This window comes from Rhamphochromis sp. 'chilingali', assembly GCF_963969265.1.
Source record: "Rhamphochromis sp. 'chilingali' genome assembly, chromosome: 22".
NCBI classification, from domain to species: Eukaryota; Metazoa; Chordata; class Actinopteri; order Cichliformes; family Cichlidae; genus Rhamphochromis; species Rhamphochromis sp. 'chilingali'.
Window position 1 is genome coordinate 26761813 of NC_137950.1, and position 21168 is coordinate 26782980.

Genomic DNA, 21168 nt, shown 5'->3' on the forward strand with positions numbered 1-21168 from the left:
CTCTGTGATTCACTCTCTGTGAGAGCGTCACAGATGTTTCACCCGCTGGAGCCAAAATTTGAAATGTTGTTCAAAAAAAAAAAAAAACATATTGGACATCCGCTGGTAAGAAGTAATGGATTCACTTGACAAAAATTATGCTGCTTTTTTGGAATTAATAAAGTAATTCTCTCATTAACTGTGAGTAAACCTTTCATTATGAAAAGTTTACTCCCAGTTTGAGGTCTTTAAGGCATCAACAAGATACCTTAAAATACCAAAACAGCAGTCACATGATGGCTGCCCCTCTGTGAGCCTGGTTTCTTCAGGTTTCTTTCTCTTTAAAGGGAGTTCTTTCTTCCTGCTGTCACCAGGTGTTTGGTCAGAGGCAGCAGTTTGATTGTTAGGGTTTTCTCTGCATTACTGTAAGGTCTTGCAGTATTAAATGTCTTGAGGTGACTATTGTTGTGATTTTGTGCTATTTAAGTAAATCTGGATTAAAATGAAAGCGTGTGGTTAAATTTGACTTCATGTCTGAAGCGCTGTCAGTGGTCAGTAAGATCAGGAAATTCTTCTTCTTCCCACTTCTCCCTCTGGGGGGTCATCTGCCTCCATCTCATCTAGCTTTGTATTCTAAACACTCAACCTAAGCTCTGTTGAAATGCACATACATTATATCATACGTTTTAAATCAAAAGCCTGACATCACTGCACTCATCACATATTCTTTCAAGTCTTTTGCTACATCCAGAAATACATAAAACTCCACCTTTGCTACTTGAAATGCTATTGTCCCTCTTAACCATCGTCTTGTATACTAAACCAAGAATAGACTTAACTAATAACATGTTATTTCTTTGCTTAACATGTGACATCAAAGAATATCTCAGTATTTGTCTGTTACTGGCTTATGTTCGGATCTTGTGTTTTATCTCCTGGAAGGCGGTGAAAATACCAAGATGATGCATCATTTATATACAGTTAGGTCCACCAAAACGTAAGTACACCACTTCAGATTGATTCTAAATCTGTCATCTACTTGAAATAACAAGGGAGGAGGATTAAATTGTCTTCTCAATCTAAAATTGCCTGACTTTGTATAATAATGGCTTGCATTTTTCTAATCTAACAGTCATTGACTGGAAGAGATAAGTCACCAGATCAGCTTTCTGGATTTAGTGCATAAATGTGCACCACATGCGAGCCAACACAACCTTCCCCACTAAAATAGTTTTCAGGTTTGAAACTACCACGTAGACATGGCCTGAAGGTTGCATGTCGTTTGCAAATTGTTCCTCTTTAAATATCACATTATGTGTAGAGGGAAAAAAAAAAAATCCAAGCATGGTTTTGTGTACGTATTTATTCACTTGACCCCTGTTTCAATTCAGGGGGTCAGTGTTGACATTGTGGAGGACTATAAATACCTTGGAGTACACATTGACAATAAACTGGACTGGGCTAAAAACACCACAGCACTTTACAGGAAGGGCCAGAGTCGTCTCTATTTTTTGAGGCGACTGAGGTCCTTCAACATCTGCCAGAAAATGCTGAGGATTTTCTATGAGTCTGTTGTGGCCAGTGCGATCCTCTATGCTGTTGCATGCTGGGGGAGCAGGCTGAGGGTCGCAGATGCCAACAGACTTAATAAACTGATCCGTAAGGCCAGCAATGTTGTGGGGATGGAGCTGGACTCCCTCAAGGTGGTGTCGGAGAGGCGGATGCTGTCCAAGATAAAGACAATGTTGGATAACACCTCCCACCCACTCCATGACATGCTGGTCAGTCACAGGAGCACGTTCAGTGAGAGACTGAGATTACCGAAAAGCACCACTGAACGACACAGGAAATCATTCCTGCCTGTGGCCATCTCCCTGTACAACGCATCCACTTAACACACTGTTTGCTGCTACAACTACACATGTTTCTTTTCCAAATATTTATTTATAAGTGACTTATGTATGTATGTATGTATATATATATATGTATATATTGTACTATTCTTAGTTAGTGTATTGTCTGTCTTGTCTTAATGTTGGTTTAAAATGGAGCACTGTAACAAAAAATAATTTCCCCCAGGGATCAATAAAGTATTCTGATTCTGATATACATCAGGCCCCAGATGTTGAACTTGCTCCGACTCCTCCAGAGGTTCTGGATGTGGTTGAGGTTCAGAGATCGGTGCAGTTCTTCCACACCAAAGTGGGGACAAGCATTTCTTTATTGAGGCGTTGTCATTTTGAAGCAGGAAAAAGACAAACCTAACTCAATGCCACAAGAACGCAAGTGATGTTTTTCCTCATCCAAAATAAATTTGCTCAACAAATTTTTGGCCTTTTTGTGTGCTTTTTCCTGCCACATGAGGGAGTCCAAGATACTTTTGTATGCATTGCTCCACCAATGCATTCACCTCTTGGGAGAACAGTTTGGTTATTAGTATCACCTGTAATAACCTCCCAGTCAAAGGAATGCATGGTGACAATTTGAAAACAAAAGTCTCGAGTCTAAAAGGAGAACAAACTCACTCTTTGTCTCAAATCCCATTTTTCCTCCTTGAAATGTGCATTCCTTTGCCTTTCCCTGTTAAAACCACCTCCTGTACTTGGCGCATGGTAGGAATACCATGTCCTGAAACATTTAATCCAAACCCAAAATATGTTAAATAAAAAATGCTAAATAAACCTTGAGGTTCTCTCTTAAGAGCCAGGAGCACAGTTTGTTTTCATTTGGGCTCTTAAGGGCTATTTCTGGGCCGAGTCCTTCAGGTCTAGACAGGAGATGACATCCGATCCAGCAGCCCAGCGTCAGGTGAACTGCACATGTAGCCTGGTCAGGAAATTCTTTACAGCTCTGAACAATGCTCACTCACTTTAAAGCTCATATTTTTTAAAGTGGAACATGTGCATATTTCTGAATGGCAGGCTTAAGAGGCCTGCACCTGCCATCGAGGACAATAAAAAACAAAAAAAACAAAACAAAAAAAACCCCCTTCATTCTTTCCGTAACAAGAGGAACCTGCATGCCTGGTTTTAATAATTTGTAAAAAGGTTTATTTCAAGTTCATATAATGAAGATTTTTGTTTTTATAAATTTTTAAAAATCATTAAAAAAAACATTTTAAAAACCTTACAACCTTTGTCCTGCCTATACAGACAAAAGCACTTAAAAAGGGCCCTTACAAGTAAATAGTGTTTCTATGTGGGACCATTTTCTGCAGCAGGTACAGGATACTGTTTTGGGGGGGGGTTACATTGTCCCTGTAACCACTCGTTACAAGATCTTGAGGCGTTTTCTGTTGGCCAGTTCTGACAATCCCAATTTGTATCTTTGGTATCTGATATACGCACACGTATTAATTAAATTCCCTCTGTACAGTTTGTAGCTTTTCATTTTCACTCCTTCAGTTGCTTCTCCACCTGTTCACTCAGTTTGTTCTTTTGGATCTGAAAGACAAAAAGAAGAATGACACGAATCAACAACAACTTTTTGCAGGAGCACTAAATGGACAAATCTGCAGCGTCAAAGTATATGAATATATAAAAACCTATTAGTAAATGGGGCCGAGTGTTTTATTGTGTGCTGGTGATTCCATTTAATTCGTAAGAAATCAGAACGCAAATTAAAATCTGTCACTTACTGGGGTCAATACAATAAATAATTATTTTAAATCAATCTAAGAGTCTTTCATAACAGCTTTGAGCACTCAGATGTCAAATGCATCTCTGTGAAAATTGCCAAAACTACAAGTGAATCTAATTCGATTACTTCCTCTAATGACCACTTAAGGCTGCCTCCAAAAGTGAGTCAGTCCTCACAGACTTCCATGTTACATGTTACAATTTTACAGCATAAATAAACATGTTTACAAGCCTGGTCTGACCTCTATGGATAATTTCCCACCTCGTAACAACTCATCCAACAACTAGATAGTGAAGTTTTTGGTGCGTCAGCTTGGATTACAAGTGCCAGTTTTACTAAATTGGACAAAACAACATGTGAATGCAAACCCCAAATAGCGCTAATGGGTGTGGTTAGTTTTACGGGTGATTTACAGAAGTTGTGCAGTTTTCTAAAAATAAAAAAATAAGACGTGCTCTTTCTCTGCGTTAAATGTTGGCAGAATTAGTGCTAAATAGCGTGTGGTAAACGTAAATCAGTGTGCACACTTGATTTAATTATCCCCCATATTTTATGCCTCAAGACAGGAACTCCCAGAAATACACATGCAAGGATCAGTCTCTTACATGCAACTTGTCACTCTGCTCTCTACGTAAATACCAACAGTATTTTTTTTTCTTAAATGGCAAAAATCAGTTTAAACCGACACAATGCATTAGTTACATCAGAGCAGAATATACAAACTACTGACGTCACCCTTGTGGTCAGATTTACCCCAGTTTGTGAACTCTTAGCATTTTCCTGTGGTTTGGCTTCTTTTCTTTTCACACAGAAATCTCCAAGCAAACCAAAAATGCACCAGTAACTTTCATATTTATCTGAGTGACGTTCATTTTTAGAGCTCAACTAAAATATTCCACGATAAATAAAATTTAAAATTAAACAAACGACAAGAGAAACACCATTCAATCAACGTTGCATTGATGTCGCATATTCTGTCCATCAGAGGGCATTCTGCAACTTCCATGTGTTTGAATGCCACAAACAATCACCCGCTGATCTGAGCAGACACAAATGAGTAGTTATAATTATAACACGAATGCAGAACATTTTTTGCATTTTTCTGAAAGTTTTATCATATCGTACTTGCTCCGTTTAGAAGGAATCTCAAATCAAGGTTTTGGTTTTATCTGATCTGATGGTCCAGGTCGAGTACGGCCTGCCAGCCCTCTGGGATTCATCTAACAGGCCATAGTGTACGTGCAGACGAGCTAATAGCTTCCTGTCCTTCCTGTCTGAGAGCATTCAGGGCAGGCCTGTTCAAACACAGGGCCAAGTCTACAGTAAATGATATTAAATAGCATCCCACGAGAGAAATACAAGAACCAGAGGGGAGTTTGTGTTTTCATCCTGGATTTCTCCTTCCCCTAAATTATTGCAGACTGTTACAGCAGCTGCTAAATACAGATGTTTTTCACTCAGGATGAATGACATTTTATTAAACCTGCTGATTAATTTATGTCATTTGTAAGAATCCTGGAAGAAATTCCTGCTTTTTATGAACTCGGTAGAGGAGCCAGGACTGAGGAAATTACCTTTCCAGTGATCGTGAGTGGGTAGCTGGTTACAAAAAGTACGTAACGAGGAATCTTGAAGTGGGAGATCTGAAAGGAGCAAATGAACAGCGCTCATTATGGTGCAACACAATTCCAGCTCATTATGAAATATAAGACGGGAACTGTGCCCCACCTGTCCCTTGCAGTAAGCTTTGATTTCTTCTGCAGTGCAGTCTGCTCCATCCACCAGTTTGATGCAGGCACAGATCTCCTCACCCATACGCTCATCTTTAACTCCCACCACCTGAAAAACAGCAGGAAACGAGGAACATTTAGAATCACACAGCAAACAGTCAGCAGTACAAAATCTTAAATATCTGAACAGAACTTTGGACATTCAAACGCTGCACACGAAGATTGAAACTAAGACAAATACAGAGGATTAGACATCACATGAAGGGCCAAAAGATTAAGCCAAGTCAAGACACTCTTTAAGGGGTTAATATAATAAAAAAAAATTTAAAGGAAAAAAAACAAATATTTTAAATGTTAACATTTTCTTAAAATGTTCTTGGGGGTGTCCTAACTGAAAACCTGGCAAAGTCTGGAGGCCGCTTTGCATGTTCCACTGACTCTATGGTTTTCGTGCGACTTTAAACGTGTTCTTTATAACACTTTTTTTTTTTAATCTAAATCACATGTGTGCTCTCATTCTTGTTGGCTTTTAACTGAAACTGGAATGCGAAAAACTCCCCACCAAATTAAAAAGGTGAAAGTGCATTCTTGACCGCTGGATTAAAATCCACTGAGGTGGTGTACAGAGACTAAACTTGTGTCTTTCCAACAATTATGCACCTAGCCACATCGATGGGGGGAGTGGTGTGTTGGAGGGGTCACCCTGCCTTTTGGACTTGTAAGTAATGCACAATAGGCGTTAAGAAAAGTTAAGAAATTCAGACTGATGACACACAATATCAAGCCACACTCTTAACACAGTTTTAACAAGACTTGTTCTGAAGTGTGGAAGCAGCAATGTTCAGTAAAATTTAATTTCTGCTGTAGCAATCTTAGTGAACGCCAGTCTGATGTTAAAATAAAACTTACTCTATGCGCTTCTGAAGTTCACCGACAGAATTTCTAGTGAATAATTGAGTACAGTTAGTCTCCCTTCTCATTTTCCTATAACACCCTCTAGGTTTACTGCTCAGCCCTTGCTGTTTGAGCTCACCTGTGCCTCTTTAACTTTGGGGTGTCTGTGCAGAAACTGCTCGATCTCTGCCGGGTAAATGTTCTCTCCTCCCCTGATGATCATGTCTTTAATCCTGCCGTCTATCCTGCAGTAGCCGTATGTATCCATGCTGCCGATGTCGCTGGCCAAGAGGACAAAGAAACAGTTAAATGCCCAAGAACAAGGATGGGAGAGAATCAGCCTTTTAACAGAATCAGATGTTATATTTAAAGCCTATCTGCCTGAAAATGCAGACAATACTAACAGCTGTAAAGTAGTGATGATTAACTAAAGACTTCAATTAGATTTAATTTATATTTTTATTTCAAACTTGTCACAGAGAAACACTTCAAGGTGCTTTATATTATGAGGTCTACAATGATACAGAGAATACCCCAACAATCAGAATATGATCAAGTGCTTTGTGACAATGGAAAGGAAAAAAAAAAGCTAAAACTTTAATATAAGAAATTGACGGACATATCCTGGTCAAAAACAACTCCAAGGTTCCTCACAGTGTTAGTGGAGGCTGAGGTAATCCCATCCAGAGTAAGCATTTGGTTAGATACCGTATTCTAAGATTTTCAGGGCCGAGTACAGTAACTTCAGTTTTATCTGAATTTAGAAGCAGAAAGTTAGCGGCCATCCAGGTCTTTATATCTGTAAGACATTCCTGCAGTTTAACTAATTTGTGTGTGTTATCTGGCTTCATGGACAGATAAAGTTGGGTGTCATCAGCATAGCAGTGAAAATATAAGCTATGCCTTCTAATGATACTGGTGAGGGAAGCATGTGTAATAATGTACACAGAATTGGCCCTAGTACTGAACCCTGTGGAACTCCATAATTAACCTTAGTGTGTGAAGAGGACTCTCCATTTACATGAACAAACTGGAGTCTATCAGAAAGATATGATTCAAACCACCACAGTTCAGTACCTGTAACAGAATACTCTCATCGCTGTAATAAAATACTATGGTCAACGATATTAAACTTACCCAGTTTTGTACCACCGGTCTTTAGTGATGCACTCATCTGTTTTTGCTCTGTCATTCCAGTATTCCAGCATCACACAGTATCCTCTGATCATAATCTCCCCTGAGGTACCCACAGGTACGACCATCCCGGTTGTAGGGTCCACTATTTTAGCCTGTGGAGCAGGTGACTCATGATTCATACTTTTATTCACCAAACATTTTTTGGTGTATTGCACAGAGTTAAAGAAGTGAAGTTTTGATTCACTCAAGGTTCAAGGTTCAAGGTTCTTTATTATTACCTTGAACCTTGAGTGAATCAGGCTAGTACAAGCTTTCTTTGAAACCGTTACTTTGTTTTTTTGCCCTATATTCCCCCAATATTCACCTTCATCGATAACTGTTTGTCACAATAAAAGTTTTCTTCCCTGCTGATTTTTATTCAAGTGTTCAGCCCTCCCCAAATTGTTTTGTTTGGATGAGTTTTTGCACTCAAAATAAATCTTATTTTAATGCATTTCAGTATTTATATTGAGAAGCATGCCAAATTACCTCCAAGTGATCTGTAATGTAGCCAACAGTCTCAGTCTTTCTCTCCACGTTGTCCAGTGGGGAGGCGAGGAACGTCACGGGGCTGTTCTCTGTGGTGCCATATCCAAGCTGTCAAACAAGCAATGATATGAGCAGGTGGGACTGAAACACAGTGGAGTCCAAATAATACTTTAAAAAACAAAAACAAACAAACAAACAAACAAACAAACAAACGCCAAAAGTCTCCACAATAAAAACCAAATTGTTCTGATGCATCCTGTAGATAAACAAAGAAAGTGCCAGTGTCAGACACTAGGGGGCGCCTCCAGAGGTCCTGTATCCAGCCATGCCCCAGTGGCTCAGAGGGGTTTTTGGCAGCACACAGTGGACCAACACGGCTGATCTGACCAATCACATAATGCTATGATACTATGACGACACGCATGACTGCATCATAGTATCATACTGTATATGAATGAAACACTCAAAGAGAACAGTTTGTAATGAATGTTAAGGAAAAATAAAACTAGACACCACCACAGTTAAACAATAAAGACATACAAACTAAAATAATAAAGCAAGAAAACTCACACTGATCTAAAATAAAGCAGTTCTCAGTGCTTTATAAAAGGAGAAAAAGGCTTAAAATTTTCAGAGGCAAAGTTGGAAATGGAAAATATCTGATGTTATTACTTAAAAATGAATTAATAAAAATAATTTAGCAGTAATAAATTCTTATCATAGTCAGTGTTTTATTTTCTATTGCATATTACACAGCTAATGTACTTCATTATTCAACATTTCAAAATAAAATATCCATCATGGCAGAAAAATAAAGTTTTACAAAGTCAAACTAATGGAGTCATTTTTCTACTTTAACTACACATGTGAGCTCTTAGCTCTTTTTATATTCACTCAATTACTGCCATGCACTACATCCATTTCTGACCATGTTACCCTCTAAAATTTGGTTTATGGTATATATCATGTATTTAACTTTCTTTACTACGTTTATAAGAAGCGGGAGGTGCACTAGAAAAAGGTTCAACTTTGCTGGAGACGGGACTTTTAGGGAAATTTACAGGAGCTACAGTGAGAACGTTCACCTGGAAAGTCACACAGGAAACAATATTGCCAATAAAATGTTAGATTTGTTAAGTAAACTCTACATTCCGTTTATCCTGGGTGGGTTCATTCATCTCATAAACGCACACACCTGAAGCCAAACCATCCACTAACCTGAGCCAATCATATTCATTACAAAAAAAAAAAGTTAAGCCACTCCATCATTTGCACAGAGGTCTGGAAAAATACCACTGCATGATACCACAAAACAAAGGAATGCACACAGGAATGTAAAGTGGCATCTAAAACTTTCACTGCTGTGATGATGGAAGTATCTTTTTTTGCAATAGGATTAAAAGCCATCTGGAGACTATTATAGGTTATAAAACAGCTACACAGGAGTGGCTCCCTTTCCTGCCACCGCAGACTGAAAAAACAATAGCGATGTCTGGGAGCGAGCACAGAGCCAAGCTGACCTCGTGCCACGTTGTCTAACATGCACCTGGAAGTTAATCAAACGTTACAAACTCTTATCAACTGTCTGAAGGTGTGCATCCTGCAGCAAGCTCATTGCAAATCCTGCAAAAACGAAGCCAGCTGCAAAGAAAAAGACTAGTTGAGGTTCACCTTTCTGCTCATTTAGGGTTAAACTCTCAGACAGTTGACTTCCTCCTGCAGATCTCTCAGTCCAACACCCTGGCAGGCCCTCCTCAGTATTTTTCCTCAAGTAAATGTTATAAATAGTGCTGTGTGCTCTGTCCATCCTCCTCTCAAAGTGTCTCTCAGCTCTGCCCACCTCCTCTCTCCTCCTCTGTCCGTCTGTTTCTCAGCACAAACAAACAGGATCAAGCGTTCGCCTTTGCTCTTCACATTTCTCTGCAGATCTCTGAGACTTTTGCAGGATTTTTCTAACTGACCCGAGTTACATTTACAAGCTTTTCAGGATGCGCTGTGTGAGCTGGTTGTTGCTGTGGACCTGCCTCCTGATGCTGGGCATCGTAGTGCGGGGCGCCCCGGCCCAGTGCCCGAGCCAGTGCCACTGCCACGGTGACCTTCAGCATGTCATCTGTGACAACGTGGGGCTGAAGAAGATCCCTCGGGTGTCGGAGGCCACCCGTTTGCTGAACCTGCAGAGGAACAACCTGGGCAGCATACCCACGGGAGCCTTCAGCGAAAGCAAGGGACTCATCTCTCTGCACATGCAACACTGCCACCTCCGAGAGATCGGATCCCAGGCCTTCAAGGGACTGAACAAGCTCGTCTACCTCTACCTGTCCAACAATGACATCAGCACCATCAAGCCCGGTGCCTTTGAGGATCTCACTGAGCTCACCTACCTCCACCTAGACGGGAACCAGATCAGCGACCTGCCAAAGGGCATCTTCTCCCCAATGATCAACCTCTTTGTTCTGCAGCTCAGCGACAACAAGCTGCGGGAGCTGCGTCAGGGGACCTTCTCGGGCGCCAAAGACCTGCGCTGGCTGCACATTAGTAACAACGAGCTGACGACACTGCACGCGAGCTCTCTGGACGACGTAGAGAACCTCGCCAAACTTCACCTGGACGGCAACAAGATGTCCACTTATCCCAGCGTGGCAATGAGCAAACTGCGGGTGGTGGAGGAGCTCACGCTGGGGAAGAACCCCATGAAGACTATCCCTGACAACGCCTTCCAGAGCTTTGGGCGCTATATGGAGAAACTACACCTGGACAACATGGGTCTGGAGAAGGTCAGTCTGTGGTTTTACTGGGCTTATTACTGGCAAAGCATCAAGCCTGGCAAACGTCACTGCTAGAAGTTTTGGCTTGAAATTTAAACAACCTGTTGAAATTAGGTCTTTTTCAAACTACTTGTAGACTCTTAAATATCTTCAGGTTATTTAGAAGAAACGTACAAGACAGCCTTTGTAAAGGTCTTTTGAATTAATTGGCTCAGCTTTAAGAAAACATTGTGCCCAACTAAAACAGTTATGTCATAATAAGGTCTCTGCATGTCTGACTTAATATTTGCTTCCCTAAAAAACTACAAGTTTATATGAGTGCAGTTTCCAAACCATCCTCCTTGTAACAGGTAAGAACAAAAGCGCCCCCACAATAGTCTTCTCTCATTAATCCCGTGATTACAGCTTACATAAAGAGTGAGATTTAAGCCAGTCTTGTGTTCTTGGGCGTTCTCACTTCCTCCACACGTGTCTCAGTTCATGCTTATAATGCAAAGCTGCTGCTGCAGTTTTCTATCTCTCGAAAACAGCAGATGTTTGATGCTCAAGGGTACACATGTGCTTAACCAAATGGGATCTTTCTCCGGATGCAGATCAGAGCAGGAGTTTAGCAAAAAGCTGTGAAGTTCTAAGAGTTGATCTACTGAGAAGCGTGTGCGTATTAAACCTAACTGTACTACATTTCAATTTGTGGGGTCTTAAAACGTTCTACAAGTATGACCTTGAGCTTCAGTTTTATTTTGAAGTGAATTAGCAAATGCAGACAGATGCATAAGTGAACTTATAAAGCAGGACAGGTGTCAGGGTAAATGTACGAGATTTGATTTGTGGTGATCAAAACTGTGATTCAACAGGTCTTTTCAAAGACAAGGAGCACAACAGTTTGCATAATCAGGGGAATTTGAGATGCTTACTTTAATCTGAGGAGTCACAAGTCAGAAGTTTGTGACATGCAGGCGTGTAAAGAATGATTTTTCTTCAGCCTGTCAAACAACAGAATCTGAGAGCAGGGGTGTGCATTAAAGCTTCAACCAGGCCCTTAGTTTTTATTTATTTTTTTCTTCACGCTGTAACCAGGTACTGAGAAACTGTTTTGGATAAATAATTCAGTGTCATCCATTAAGCACAAACTCAGTATTTTGGCACCTGGCATCCAATTACAGATTTAATTAAAGGGTGGAACAAGCCAATCCTGTCAGTCAGCAAAGAGGTAAGACTTGAACCTCTTTGTAGCTTTTAAGGGGAAATGAGAGTTAAATGCATTTACTGGTTATTCCAGCTGGACTTTACATTTATGGTCTCAACAGTGCCTTTAAAAACACGCTCCAATCAGCCTCTTCAATGACGGCAGGTCAAAAGTACAATACAAACATGTCAGAGGAAGTGACTCCAACTGTGGATCCTCCCTTGTGCCCTGGAGTGCAGTTTTACTCATCACTGCTGTATTTAAATTGGAACGTGTCCAGAAATTAGATTAAAACAAACCATTTTAATGCCCCATATGAGAAAGTGAGTTGAACCTAATGAGACAGATGTTTTCACAGCAGCCTGTGGGACGCCCGTCTGTTCCTCCACATCAGCTGCAGCAGGAGCGCGTACAGTTTAAGCTCTTCGAGAGCATGTTTGCCTCATACTCCAGGGTTAATCCAATATTTGAGTGTACCTGTGCCAAAATATGGAGGCATCCCAGAAAGGTAAACTGTAAAATAACAAGCTTCTCACGCTGAGGCTGTGCGCGAGCCAGGTGGAAGCAGCAGGAGGCGCCGACTCCAGCACACACGGCCGGGGCAGATTAAGCAGATTTCCAGCCAAATGCTGGTATTTTTGGTTTGTTTTTGTTTGCTGGAGTATGGCCAAGCGTGGCCGAGTCTAATTATTGCACAAGTGTTATTTTCAGCGAGGCGTTTTCTGCTTTGGCTGTGAGGGTCCTGTAAACAGGTCAGGAGGGTTGAGGAGACAGGTAAATAGAGGCAGGGTGTTCCACGGTGCATGAAAGAGGAGTATTTTTAGCCTGCCATTGGCCCAGCTGAATGGACAATTGGGGCCTTTGCGAGCCTTCATGGCAGCATCCCGAAGACTGAGACGACAGGAGTGAACACACCTCGACCAGGCTGGAAGTCATCCATCTTTCACTCCTTCAAAACACCAGCGCCTCAGCGACTTCTCACTCTGCAGTGGAAATTTCCAAACGACCTCTTCTCCTCCAGTCTTACATAAAACAAGCAAAGCTCTGCTTCCCTCTCATCCGCCCGTGTCCTCCTGCTGGTGGAGACGACACTTGATGTACGTCAGCTCATGTAGCACCTCTCTGAAGCTTTTAGCACCCGTGAAGGAAAGAAAGAGTTCACAGACTGTCAGTGTTTGGGATGAAAGCCACCTCTCATCCTTCCTCCTGCACCAACACTTATCCAAAGAGGAAAACGCTGGCACGACTCCCTCGCTCTACCCCCGCCCTTACCCCCCACACCCTGGACAGATATGGAGGATATCCCGAGATTTTTACCAATATTTCACGCAAGTTTCAGGTAGATTTCCACTCCCTTAAAAAAAAACAGAAATAAAATACAGCTCATGTGCTGCTCTGCATTTTTCTAGTTAACCGACGGCGCATTTACCGGTGTGACGACGGTCAAGGTGCTTCACCTGGAAAACAACAGGCTAAAGTCGATTCCCAAAAGCCTCCAGTTCAACACCATCACCAACCTCACCCTCTTCAACAACCCGTGGAACTGCAGCTGCCAGATAGCTCCACTGCGCAAGTAAGACTCAAAGCTGATCTTCAACTAACGATCGAGTAGGATTATTGGAATGAGGGGATCTTTAAATATTTTGACTTTTGATATTTTTCCATTCCAAAAAAAAAAATTTTTTTTTTAATTAAAAAAAAAAATAATTAAAGAAATTAGAAAAAAAAGAATAAAAGCCACAAAAGAATTCATGCATATTGTAACTGTAACGAGCTCAGATTATAAAGCAGCAATGTCATCATATGCACGTGATGATAACTGTGATATATTTAAATGTTATAAACACAAACTGTGGCAGAATTGCACATTTATGTTGTAAAAAAATCCAACTATTCTTCTAATTTCAGAATTTTCACCTTTTTTTTTTTTAAAGACAACACAAAAAGCACATTTATACTGTGCTTCAAACAACCATTACTCACAGTGACTCAGTTTAGCAGTAATTCACATCTCACATCTGTTTTTTTACTCTACACGAGCCAATCGGTCACAAAGTGAACATCATGCTGGGTTGAATAAGATTTCTGTAATACAATAAACTCATTAGGAATCCCCCCCCCCCCCCCCCCCCCCGAGGTCATAAAATCAAGAAATGTAAAGGAGTTTCTCAGATTTCTTCAACCTTCAGTCAGTTGCCCCCTAGTGGCCACTGGAAAGAATGCAAGGTTTCTTTTGCATAAAATAACTGCATTAAAAAAAATACTTTAATATTACCTAAATATGGTCCCTTCAAAAAACAAATAAAAACCTTGAGGTCCCAAAAAGCTAAATCTCCCACATAAAGATGATATGGTGGATACATCCGTTTCTCACATGAAGTCTTTGTGCTACTTTAATAACGTTGCTTCTCTTCATCCTGATTGCCATGAAATTTGTAACATACAATCCATTCGTATCGTTCATGTAATTTTACGCTAAACTCTGCTGGTAGCGCCACTGACTTTAAAGCCATATGATTTCTCCTCTGGGAACTTTCTGCACGACGTTTTTTGCTAAATCATCCAGCATTTGTCGAGGCTAAAGAATCAGCCTGTTCAGCCAACCAGCAAACTCCTGCAGCATCACTGACAGCTACAAACACAGGAGCAGCTTCACGGTTATCGAACAGGAAACAGTGTCTATTCAGGTTCACACACTGTATTAAATAAGAAACATGCTCCTTCATGCTTCTCATATTTTGGCTTCTTCCAGGTGGATGGACTCGATCCCAAGCCTGAACCGTCCAGATGCACTGTGCGCATCTCCGAATCAGCATAAGGGCAAGCAGGTCAGAGACATCACTGGCTTCAAGCGCTGCAGACCGAAGACAGCGAGGGCCAAAAAGGGCATGCGCCAATGAACTCACGGCCCACAGGTACCGAACAAGCCATGACGAGAAGAGGAAATGTAGATTACTACTCAGAATATGAAGCTGCAGCCAGGAAGTGGTGCATGAAGACCAGAAACCTGGGCTTGGAGCATCAGCACCTCTAAAGATCACCAATTAAAATATCGAAAAAGTTCTAAAGAAAACTATTTTTGGTTTTTAGGTGTTAATATTCTGACTTTTTGGGAGGGTTTGGGATCACTGACTTCCAGGGGCTTTTTTATTTTTCTTTTTATACACAATACAGTAGTTGATAAATTAAATGATCATGTCAGCAATTTTAAGTAGTTTTGAAGACGGTTTTGTTGGTTTTCTTTTCTGTTTCTTTTGTCTGTTTTTCCTGTTGCCAAGTAAAAAGAAGATCTAAACATTTTAACTTGGGCTTTAGGAAATACCAGGGAGCTTTTCTGTAATTATCTGATTGTTTTCTTGTGTTGACTCCAGGGAGAGCAGCCGCCACTTTAAGTTGAGCTTTTCTGATGTAAATTATAACAAATCAGGTCTCAAAGCCTTCTATAAGACCAGAATAAGAGAAAAAGATAACAAATCAGTGATGATGTTGTTGCTCTAGTTGAGAAAACACAACGTTTTTTACTACTATATGTGAGGACAAATTTAACTTAGACATAAATGCTAACATTTTTATTTGCAAAACAAAATAAAGAAATTAATTATATTTTGCAGACAAAAACTCAGCAGAAAATTCAACCAGTGACACATTAAATTGTGTCGTCCTTTATTTTAACAATTATCCCAAGATCAGAGCATGCAAAACTGCAGAAGAGCTAGACCTCAGACACTACAGATAGAAAGACTGAACAATGATGGCTCGTTTGCAAAGGTTGCCAGGAGTTGGGTCAGGTTTGCAAAGTTGCAGCTAAAGAAAGATTTCTGCAACAAAGTGGAGATGTTTGGCTATAATGCACAGATTGGAGAACATCAGCACATACACCTCGTACCAACTGTCAGCACAGTGGCTGAGAAGTCGCTATTTGGGCACCTTGCAGTCCTCGAGTCGACCATAAACTCATCTGAACGCGAAAGTATTCTAGAGTCAAATGTGAGGACCTCTGTAAGCCGAGCTTTAGCTGTGGGACATGAAACAGGACGACGATCCAAAGCACAGCAGCAAATCTACAACAGAATCAAGACACTGCAATGAACCAGACCTCAAACTGATTAAAATACGTTGGTGGGAACCGAAGCAACACTAGAAGAGTGCTCCAAAATTCCTCCACAGAGTCTGATCAAGTCACAGAGAAAGTCATTACTACAAGTTAATCTGTCACGTGTGGCTCTTTTGAGGTTGTATTTAAATCATTTTAGAGAATGCAAAGTATGCAAAGCAGCTTCTGAGTGTCTGATGCCAAGCTGATCATAACGTTTAACATGTGATCAGTGTCAACTCTCAGCAAATTTCCCATCTTTAAAAGCTCCTAAAGACAAGACATCTAAAGAGGAATCTGCTTCCCACACAGGCTGTGAAACGATGCTTATTTTAAAACAGAAGAGCACTCTGACATGAAGAAATTTAATGAGTTCTTTCTTTGTCTCCGCTCCACCTCTCCAAGTTTCATAACAGTCAGCCCTGTAGTTTTTCTACAGCCTTACTGACAGATAAACAAATAGCTGTGAAAACATCTCTGAAAGAGCGATAATTAACTGGAAACTGTAGACTGTTAAATGACAGTTAAACGCTCGCTGGCCTTTACAAACGCCTGATGTGCAGTTTTGTGCAAGTATAAAGTCTCATCTCGGCTGTGATGGAAGGTTTTCAGCTGGACTTTGGTGCATTGTGACAGCGGCTTCCCAAATGAGGTTTAAGGTGGTTTTGGAGTAGCTCAGATTTGGCGTTGCACTGTTATGATTTTCTCTTTTTGACCACAGAACTCCGTGTGCTCCCCCTCTATCCCAGACTGAACGTTTCCATCTTGGCCCTGGGGTCCAGCACACCGAGTCCAGGTCGCGGGGTCTCTGGTTGGAGGGCCGACTGTTTGACTTGGCTGCTGAGTTTGTGTCTTTTCTCCCACAGGAGACGCCGAGCAGGAGCCCGTCCAGGTGACCGGCTACAATGAAAGCAATGCTAACTGTTTCTACTTAAAGACTCTCCATCTATTCATCTGCCAGAGGCTGTCAGCAGCATAAACACAGACACACACATCGCCCTTGGTCTGCTTCAGTTACACACAAACACGCATCGACTTGATTTAAATATAATTCTCATTCATTTATATCAAAGATGAAGACTTCAGCATGAAGTGGAAGCAGATGGGATGGAAAAAAGGGATGCTTTTAAGTAAATGAGGAAAATGTTGAGGAGAGATTCGCCATCCCGTCCCTGCGCATTCAATTTTTCAGCACAATGGACAAACCGTGAATCAGTCTAAGCAAAACAAAACACATGAGCTTAAAATAAGCTCATGTGTCAAGGAGATTGTTTCCATTCTTGTCTTTAAAGCTTTAAAAAGAAAGACTGGAAACACCCATCAACCATTGACCAAAAATCACCTGTGCGTGGTTGCTTGCTTGTCTGTTTTTCTTCCTGTTCAGCTCTTGGTAAAAGTGTCTTCTTCAACATGTTAAACCACGTTTTTAAAGAGCCTCGAGTTCAGCCCCAGCAGATGAGCTGATATCCTCAATGTGGTTCTTTGAGGAAGCCCCGCTCAGCTCCTGTTTCAACCTTCTGTTTGCAAGACACAGCCTATCAGGCAAAAGTTGGCTTAAAAGGTGGAGGAGCTGAAAACAGCTCAGTTCAAACAGAGGATAACGTGAAGAGCTGCACAAACAACGACACTTTATCTATCCTCGTTTCTGCATGCACACCTTCACTGACATTTAGAGTGGCCAAAAAGACTGAAAGTGAGGACAAGATCAGTGAATCGTCATTTTTTTTCTACCCTGGTCAATAAGAAGATGAATGCAGGATCATTGTAGCAAATTCTTTGTGAGACATTGTCACTTTTCACTTTTTTTTTTTAAACAAGCATCTAACAGCAAATCAGAGGGTTTCCTCAGACATAGCTCATGTATATTCAGCCTGGACTTTTGGAAGTGCTAACATCCAATAAACTTTTTACAGATTCCTTCCTGTGTCTCTACCTTAAAAATCAGAACTCACTCCATTATGTCGTTTTTCTGAGGATTTGTCTCCCCCTAGTGGGCAAAGGTTAAACTGCACCATTAAATCACTCATAAATCAAACATTGACCTTATACTGGGGGGGAAAAAAACAAAAAAAGACTCACTGTTATTTCCTTCGCATTCAAGTCAGAGAAAACTTTCTTCACAAGTTCTTGAGGGCAGGGTGAACCAGCCATGATGCCTAAAGTTCAAAGATGTAAACAAACAGAAGCAAATAAATGCAAAAAAATATATATATATCAGAAAATGAACTTTAAAAATCATTTTCTTTTCTCACCTCCCTCCACTGATGACAAGTCATATTTAGTGAGGTCCGGCTGGTTGAGCATGTCGACATACATGGTGGGCGTGCCATAGATGAAGGTGCACCTGAGAAGAGAACATTTGGACAGTGTTTAAAATATTCGTTAACAAAAAACACTTTTTGTTACTGATTACGTATTTATATAAATGTAATATCTGCATATGATAACAACTGGACAAAAAACAAAAAAACAAAACTGTGTGAAATGGCCCCAAAACCAAAAGTGCAAATTAGCTGTATCCAAGGTTATGATGCACTTTTGTTATCAAACAGGTGACTACAGGAGTCTGAGAAGAACTCAACAACTGCAGAGAAAGCAGAACTGTAACCACAGATGAGACTGTATATAAATGATGTACACAGACGCGGTGATGTCACACATTCAGCTCTATCTTTGAGGCCTCAAAGTCCATTTGTGCATAAACCAGCAGTCAAGGCATACTGGAATTCTTCTGCAGAACTCTCCCAGTCATAGTAAGCACGATAGAAAAAAAATAGACAAAAATAAACAAGACAATACTATACTAATATAAATTATAAATTCTACTCCGTTTACAAGAGGGGTGGCAGTGTATACACAGGACTGAGCATTTCTGTAAACCATCTCTAAGGTTTATAGAGAATTGTCAATAGAAGAAGAAAAAAAAAAAAAAAAAAAAGGAATGCCGCAACTCCCGTCACCTAATATCAGGAAACTGAAGCTACATTTTAAATAGCAGTTATCAAACTTCACATCTCTCCTCTTTTCTTCCACACCCAACCGGTCACAGCAGATGGCCCCGCCCCTCCCTGAGCTTGGTCCTGCTGGAGGTTTCTTCCTGCTAACCCCAAGCGCTGCTCATAGGGGGTCATCTCATTGTTGTGGTTCTTTCTAATATTGTAGGGTCTTCACTTTACAATATAAAGCACCTTGAGGTGACTGTTGTTTTGAATTTGTTTTCTATAAATATAACTAAATTTCACTTCACATTCGCTCACTGCAGAAACTGAGAGTCAGACGAGACAACATTTGTTAAATTTTCAGAATTTGCTGTAAACATGAAAACATGGATCCATTGCGCTTTGGCAAGCGTGGGAGACATCACACACACACACACACACACACACACACACACACACACACACACACACACACACACACACACACACACACAGTTTATGTTATCCTAATGGGGCAGTTTACAAGGCCACAGGAAGTGCTTTTGGGAAATATCTGATCTCATTCATGAAGTATCTGAGACTAAGGCTCACCGGCCTCATGCAGTAAAACAATATTTGACTTTCTGAGATCAACACTCAGATGAACACAAAGTTTTTAAATGGTGACTAAAGCTCATTTCTTTAATCAGCAGACATGCCACAAATACACAAGACAATCTCCATTATTCCGTAAGAAAGGATCAGACACAGACCTCTGTGTTAGTAATGAGATGCACTCAGATTACAGTTACAAAATTTTTTTTTTTTTTTAAATCATCGTTAAGCAGGGAAACATGAGACGTGTGGAAACCAGTTTGTGTTGCTTTAATTTGATGGTATCCTGGAACCCAAAGGTACAACACTGCTCCAGATTTAAAGGCGATTATAGTCTCAGACCTTTTGTTCAAGCGTATTAAAGATCAAATATCTTTCTGTTAACTCGCACAACAACACAGCCCTGTAGGCTTAGAGGTGTCCTATTTTTTAAATCCTAGCCTGAACTTCTGACATTACCTTTCACTCTCGATAGCTGCCAAGTTTGCCTTTCCATCGTATCCCCTGGAAGGAAAGACGGTGGAGATGCCGTGCACGGCCATGGAGATCCCGCCACCCACAGAGCCGAAGCAGTGGTACAGAGGCACTGGCACACAGACTCGAGTGTGAGGCTGGAAAACGAGGAAATAAAGGAGTCAAAATTAGGAAAAAAAACAACTTTGCAATGAAAAGACTTTAAGCAAAAACACAGTAGTTTATAACAGGATCAGTTCTTCGTTAGTTTGAATCCTTTCGTGGATTTTTGAAATAAAATAAAGCCCAAACTTTAACAAAGACATTAATTAAAATCAGTAAATTATTTAAAAAGGTCTTAATGGTGTGAATTCCTGATTAATTCACTTACTCTCCAGTGGTATCCCAGTCTTCTTCCAATAAAGTAGGAGTTGTTGATGATGTTGTGATGTGACAAGGTGGCACCCTTTGGAGCTCCAGTTGTACCCTGGTAAAATATTATTCTCACATTACTGCACTTATAAAGCCATAAAGTAGGACTTAATCTGTTGTCTTTGTGTTTGCAGACGTTTATCAGACAGCATGATACCTTATTACCAGATAACACTGAAGAAAATAATAATACATTGAAATTATGCAATGAGTTTAGGATTGTAAGATTAGATATTCACAATTTCTGACTAGAAAAAAGAAAGAAACAGTCAAATGGATATGATTGATTTTGTCTTCATTATGACTGCAGGTGTTTCGCTGTGTTGTTTAGCAGGTTGTTAATCTGTTTCAGCTGCTTTGGTGTTAATGAAATTACCAACATGTGCACTAGAGGCTCAACAATGAGACAAACCAGTAAAACAGGAATAGTTTTACACCTGGACGCCATGGACATTTTTTACCTCCTCATCTTTTCTAATGGTTTTTCACTAGTTTTGCATTTGGCAAGGGTCGGTGTAGTTTAGATCCTCTAGGATTGCACATCAAAACATGTCAACGCAAGAAGGTTTGGTGCGTCTCCCGGCACAGTCTCAGGAGCATATGGGAGATTCCATGAGATAGCAACACTATAAGAGCTGGACAGGGCCGTAGAAGGCCTTTAACCTCAGCAGGACCAGTATCTGCTCCTTTGTGCAAGAAGGAACAGGATGAGACTTGCCAGAGCTGCAAAATGACCTCCAGCAGGACACTGGTGTGACTGTGCATGACCAAACAATCAGAAACACGCTTCATGAGGGTG

At 40.7% G+C, this 21168-nt stretch overlaps 2 protein-coding genes across 4 annotated transcripts in view; one reads left to right on the top strand and one right to left on the bottom strand.

Annotated features, from left to right (window-relative positions):
- Positions 1 to 8: 8 nt before the first annotated feature.
- Positions 9 to 21168, bottom strand: part of acsf2 (acyl-CoA synthetase family member 2) — a 29605-nt gene continuing 8445 nt past the window's right edge. The window contains exons 7-16 of one of the 2 annotated variants that reach the window (XM_080872706.1): positions 20329 to 20424; positions 19944 to 20095; positions 18204 to 18295; positions 18031 to 18107; positions 7908 to 8015; positions 7380 to 7531; positions 6382 to 6523; positions 5347 to 5457; positions 5193 to 5261; positions 9 to 3422 (exon numbers count right to left, since the gene is read on the bottom strand). In XM_080872706.1, the coding sequence (XP_080728832.1) occupies positions 3372 to 3422; positions 5193 to 5261; positions 5347 to 5457; positions 6382 to 6523; positions 7380 to 7531; positions 7908 to 8015; positions 18031 to 18107; positions 18204 to 18295; positions 19944 to 20095; positions 20329 to 20424 (1050 nt within the window). In that variant the 3' untranslated portion in view covers positions 9 to 3371. Of the gene's footprint in view, positions 3423 to 3444; positions 4914 to 5192; positions 5262 to 5346; positions 5458 to 6381; positions 6524 to 7379; positions 7532 to 7907; positions 8016 to 18030; positions 18108 to 18203; positions 18296 to 19943; positions 20096 to 20328; positions 20425 to 21168 lie in introns of those variants that run through there. The other variant, XM_080872707.1, reaches the window with a different exon arrangement.
- chad (chondroadherin) lies at positions 9747 to 17965 on the top strand. Of its 2 annotated transcripts, XM_080872716.1 has the most exons (4): positions 9845 to 10681; positions 13268 to 13431; positions 14611 to 14773; positions 16818 to 17965. In XM_080872716.1, exons 1-3 carry the CDS (start codon positions 9896 to 9898, stop codon positions 14756 to 14758), a joined length of 1098 nt encoding a protein of 365 aa, XP_080728842.1. In that variant the 5' UTR covers positions 9845 to 9895; the 3' UTR covers positions 14759 to 14773; positions 16818 to 17965. The 2 variants fall into 2 exon arrangements, with proteins under 2 accessions (XP_080728841.1, XP_080728842.1); XM_080872715.1 differs by lacking the exon at positions 16818 to 17965 and having other exon boundaries at positions 9747 to 10681; positions 14611 to 15020.